Source organism: Amphiura filiformis, chromosome 1 (genome assembly GCF_039555335.1).
Source record: "Amphiura filiformis chromosome 1, Afil_fr2py, whole genome shotgun sequence".
Classification (NCBI taxonomy): Eukaryota; Metazoa; Echinodermata; class Ophiuroidea; order Amphilepidida; family Amphiuridae; genus Amphiura; species Amphiura filiformis.
In genome coordinates this window covers 57,119,475-57,125,656 of record NC_092628.1, presented here as the reverse complement: position 1 = coordinate 57,125,656, position 6,182 = coordinate 57,119,475, and the positions used below count along the sequence as shown (strand labels likewise).

General features: G+C 36.7%; 1 protein-coding gene across 1 annotated transcript in view; it reads left to right on the top strand.

Moving 5' to 3' along the window:
• Positions 1-6,182, top strand: part of LOC140149513 (fibroblast growth factor receptor 4-like) — a 62,771-nt gene continuing 56,589 nt past the window's right edge. The window contains exon 1 of the mRNA XM_072171604.1: positions 1-222. Coding sequence (XP_072027705.1) covers positions 13-222 — 210 coding nt within the window. The 5' untranslated portion in view covers positions 1-12. The remainder of the gene's footprint in view (positions 223-6,182) is intronic.

Genomic DNA, 6,182 nt, shown 5'->3' with positions numbered 1-6,182 from the left:
ATTATAAGAGGCATGATGCTCGCGATTAGCTCAATTGCAATGTACGTGTTTTTAGTAACAATAAATCTGTGTTTTACGACGACATCAAGTTTTACGGAATATATCGAGCCGCAACCTGTTGCATTGAACAAATTGGTGCAGCCTGACGGGACTGGTACACTAATGGTTAGCCCTGCTAATGCAACATGTGGTACGAATCGTGCAGAATCATTATGTTCTGTGGTAGGTATATCTTGTTTAATTTTAGCAATAGTATCGTTGTGTAAACATCTCATGATGCAGTCATGTCTACAGTAGAATTCATCTCGACCTTTGCAGGACTTAACCCCATAAAAAGCTATTCATAGGGCCTGCACTTTGGCTCGTTTTTTGCAGGTTTACATGGTCCAATAATCACAAGATGACTGACATGTGGTAACAAAGGAAGCAGTCACTGCAATTTGATTATGTCCCATATGATTGGCCATTCAAGACACCCCTGTGAATATACTATAGCGGCCTTTTCAAAATATAATACCTGTTTGCTTGACTGCATTGACAATACCGGGAACAATACACACAGTGTATGCATTGGACAAACTTTTTACAATAAGCATGATAAGTGATGATGTGACCTCCAGATTTATACATCGTTCGTCTCTCACACTGACGACATTTGATTGAATGGACTGCGCCGTGATTACGGTGAAGGACACCGGTTCAAATCTTTTGTTTGGAGCCAATCGATAAAAGCATGCAGGGCCTCTATACCCTATAGACGAATCCAAATTCACACATTCCTATACCTTAATGGCTGCCAAAGTTGGGTCCCCGTCGGCTCAATCTCACATAAAATGTGAAATAATGCGGCCTTGGAGGGTATTTTAAACTGCATCCTATCACCTGTGTTACACGTAGACAAAAGAATAATGACAGAATACAACACAAAAGAATCTAACATCGAATTTTAAGCGGCTTTAATCCACCCAATTGGGCAGTCACTACACCAGTGTGGTGCATGCGGGGACCCGTCATGGCCGACCAAATCCTGACCATGACTTGGCTGGTTGGATTCGTCTATACCCATGTACAGTTTATCCCTTACATAACCTATGTCTTGAATACGCTGGCAACGTTATGTAATAATCGGATTAATACTATATAGCAGCAGGTAAAAACAAGTTTTGAATAATCCGCGCTACAAAGTCCCATTCAGTGATCCCAGCGAAAGTGAAAAAAAAAAATCAAATTGTTACGTGTATAAATTTTTAAATGAAAAACAAATGGCAAAAAAACAAAACAGGAAAACAACAGTATTGACGAAGGTCAGTTAGTAGCCACTTGCTGAATGGATGGCCATTATCAGCTATCAAAGAGATGCCTTGTGCAGCTGCCAATCACAGTAGAGGTTTGATAACATTTTGTTAAAAACCCAAATGTGATATAAGGACAAAGCTGTGCATGTTGGTACTTAATTGTTTGGATTCTTATGTTGAAATTCCCTTGTATTAGTATTTTTATGTGTAGTGTATATTGTTCATAAATTATATAGCTTTTAAATTTTGGGCATTTTTGCTCTGTTGCACTGTACCATTATGGAATTTGAGCAAATCAATTACCGACACAAGCAGGTATACAGTGTATTATTTTATTTTTATTTCGTATCTCAGGAGCACAGCTCACTTGGTAAGGCGTCAGAATTTGGTACACGAGCGCTTCGAACTTTAAATCGGAAGGTGGTGAGTTCGAGTCTCATCACGGTCACATTAATTTTATAAACCAAATATTGTTCGAACTTTTCATATTTGTTTTTCTTTTATTGTTTCTTTTTCTTTGTCTTTTTTTTCTTGTTTTATTTATTTTTTTCTTTATTTTTCTTTGATTCATATTGCCAGGGTAAGGAGTGGAGGGAACTAACGGCCCATTCAGTGATTTTTTCATCTGGACGATCGTAAAAATCATCAAAATTCAGATTTTGTACAATGATATAGTCAGTAATAATCTTTTGATCATTATGACTATCATCATTAGCCCTAGAACTCTGGCCATAGTATCCGTTTTTACTTCCACTAGGGCCAGAGGCACTTACATTGAAAAATTTGTTGGAGATGCTTGAACGATCCAGTACAAAAATTCAATGCTTGATCGAACCAATACAAATGTGTGTCAGGTCACTAATTAACATGATAAAACCCACTTGAGAACACACAATCGCCAGTCATTTCTAAAGACTCATTTATACTCAATCGCTTTTGCAGAAATCTGAATCGCACGCATGATCAGTGTACTAAATCGCCGTCGTATTTGCCTGCTGAGCATGCGCATGAATCGCTGTTTTCAAAAGCGACACGTAGGCCTATATTGACACCCTCTGTTGGTCAAGGATTCAGTCTGATGATGAGCAACCCATGGGTATAAACACAGCCTTACACAATGACTAATTTACATAGGCACAAAAGACCGTGTTCATGTACCGTTACTCAGCCAAACATGGCAGAGTAGGTCCCGGATGACGGTACATGTTCCTATCTCCTCAACGTTATACCTTTCCAACAAGGAAAGAGATACGAAAGGCGAACGTCTAATCATCATCCGAAGAGCAGTTTCAGACAATTGCTTGGGATTGTTGGGGCAGAGGTTATCTTTTGAATTCTTTCATGACCGCTGAAGCAGAGTCAAACCTGTCAAGGACACTCGGCGTGAATTGAACTGATTTAATTTATATACTGACAGTATATATAAATTAGCTACATGTAGGCCTATTTGAATGGGGCTTCAACTTCGTCGATACTGCCGTTTTCTTGGGTTTTTGCCATTTTTAAAAAAAGTAACAATTTGATTTTTTTTTCACTTTTTTGGGATCACTGAATGGGGCTTTGCAACGCGATATATTCAAAACTTGTATTCACCTACTGTTATAGCATTAATCCGATTATTACACAACTTCGCCAGCGTATTCAAGACATCCAATGCAAATAATCACCTAGATTATGACGTTCATACCGTAAATATGGCGGAGTACTCAAATTCATTCAACAAAAGCATGATTACCGCGACAGCTCGTCTCACACACATAACAAATGCACTATAGGATCAAATAGGTTGACGACAACGTTTGATTGAATGCACTGCATCACACCACTCCACGCCATACATAAATTCTGCCAGTCACATTTCCCCAATATGAAATTTTTTTAAAGTAAAATTTTAATTTTAATTTTACTTCATTAAAGTTTGGCGGAGGCGGGGTTCGAACTCACGTCGGCGGACTGCTTTGGATACACTATGAACCCAGCGCCTTAGACCACTCGGCCACTTGTCTTCTTGTAATTCATTTGAAACTTATTTGAACATATAATCGCAACTTCAACATAGGCCAACCAAAGGCAGAAAACGTACCATATTTTGGAATTTTATTTGCCTAAAAACATTTATGTGTATTATTAGCGCTCAATTATTGTTAACTGTGTGTTTTATACAAAAAAAATCCAATAATAAACATAACTGGGCGTCTGTATGGACAATACATTATATCGATTTTGACACGTGCTTGTGTCTCAGTACATTTCCATGGTCAGTAAAATACTATAGAGGAAAACCTACCATTTTCTTGTATACACGTTCGATGTTTTATCAATTACATAAAAAGTCCATTTTAGACCCCAAATGTTTTTTCAGGAAATAAAAGATTAGATTACCATAAAAACGAAACAGTAATCTTTTGCCGGGTCTAATGTAATATTCACATAGGATTTTCAACGTTTTTTCTATCCTTATTCTTGCTCAATTAAAAAATATTTTGGCGTATATAAAATTGAAATAAAATTCTCTGCTTCTTAAACGACATCAAATATGCCACAATTGGGTATCACGAATCGTTATATATGATGTGCAGTTAATATTCATATTTTCTTTTATACAGAGGATGCTTCAGTTTTGACAGGAAAAATATTTTCTTGAAAACCCTCTCACTCGGTTATTTTAAAAAGGTAACCACGCTTCCCTAGAATGTGCAATAAATTAGCATTAAAATTTTTCTTATTCTAACAGCAAGCGTTTCTAGAATGTTTTATGGCGAAATGTGGTGTAGCACTGCATTGCGCCATGATTACGGTGAAGGACACCGGTTCAAATCCTTTGTATGGAGCTAATCAATAATTTCACGCACATCCTCTATTATTGCCCAATTATTGCCCGGGATGATTGCACACTGTAAAAGAGCTATTGTTATAATGTTTGATGAAATCGTGTTTAACTATTTGCTTAAGAAAGGCACAATACAGATAAAGCAGACAGATTTACTACATGTGGTACATGTATATACATATAGGGAATGTGTTCGAGTATTACCTAATTATAATAGGGGCGTATCCAAAAATGAATTCACACCCCTTTCAAATGTCGAGCCAAAGTGCAGGCCCTATGAAACCAAGATAACACTCATTGAAACAGCTCAACTGATTAAATCGGATCTTCTCTGGTTGTGCACAAGTGTCTGTTTTCATGTGCGATATCGCAATAAAGCTGGTATTATAGCTTCAGTTGGGTAACCGATTATAAAAGAAACGAACGGAAACAATGGTATGTGTACCTTTGTTCACGAAATGAGACAATTGCCTGCTTTTTGTAAACCAGCATTCTTGAAAATGAGCAACATAATGATTGTTGACTTAACACGGTTTGGAAATAATTTCTTCATATTTTTGGTGTTATCTGTCGTTTACATATCCTTCCTAAAACACAAAAGTACGACCCTCTCCAAACACCTAAATTAGCTAAAAATTTAGGACATGTTACAAAACTATATTGTCTAGAATTTTAGAAGAGTACTTTTAATATTGGCCGGTTATTTTTCACACAGCGACGTTAACTAGGCAATGTACTATTACCTATAACATTAACTAAAACACTAAAGTACGAATATTTCCAAACATCTAAATTAGCTAAAATTTAGGACATGTTAAAAACTATATTTTCTAGAACTTTAGAAGAGTACTTTTAATATTGGCCGGTTATTTTTCACACAGCGACGTTAACTAGTCATATCCCCAAACTTTTAACGTAGGGCTATTTGTAGAGGTCACGCGTCAATGGGAAAGAGCACTGTGTATTGTGTATAGGAAAACGGACAGTAACTGCAGTATGTTTCTTATTTCCAAATTATAGAATAGACTTTAACTTAATCTCCCAAAATTCATCCATTGTTGAACTCTAAACTATATCACTAAACTGCAGCATATGGTCCAATTAATCCCAACATGCCTAATCCTAATCCCAAGCCCTATAACTGATCCCATCTCTAATTTCACCCTTATCTATAAACCTAACATACATTTTGATTGTATTTATTGTATAGATGAGTTGGCTTCTGACGTCAATGCCTGGCAGTATGCGCACGCATCATCACAATTTCCATTGTATTTTGCCTGGCAGTATGCGCGCGCATCATATTCTGTTCAGGGCTCGTGTTTTTAAAACTCCCGCCACATCACAATAAGACTATTGAGCAGTGTAGTGGTTGCATGGTGTTCATTCAAGCAAAAAGATATACCAGTCCCTTGCCTTTGTTGATAAACATTGAGTTCAACTCATCTATACAGCAATAGTAATATCAGGAGTAGATAGGAAACCTATTATGTGTAACGAGTTTATCAATGACTCTATCAGGGGTAGATAGCAGACTTATGTGTAGTATGTGTAAAATCACTTAATTTGAACTTGATTCGCATGAGTTTGCTATATATCCCTTAACTGATATAATAACCCGATATAATAACTGATAAACTCTCTAGACATAAGCTTGCTAGCTACCAAAATATCCCTGATAAACTCACTGATAAACACAACATACAAAAATGCTATATATTCTGGACAAAGTTACAGATTACGCTTGCGCAAGTAACTTACTTCACATACGTTTTTTATCTGCCCCTAATGCAGACAGTGATAAATTCTTTATGTACAAATACGTCACTGACAAACACACTGCACATAAAAATGTTATCTTCTCTGGAAAGAAAAGGTCACTGATTACTTGTAACTAGCTTACTACACATAAGTTTGCTATTTACCCCTTACGTAGTCACTGATAAACTCGCTACACATACTCGTAACATAAGTTTGCTATCTTATCTACCCCTCATTATCGTTGATTAACTCGCTACACATACGTTTGCTATCTACCCCTGATATTATCATTGATA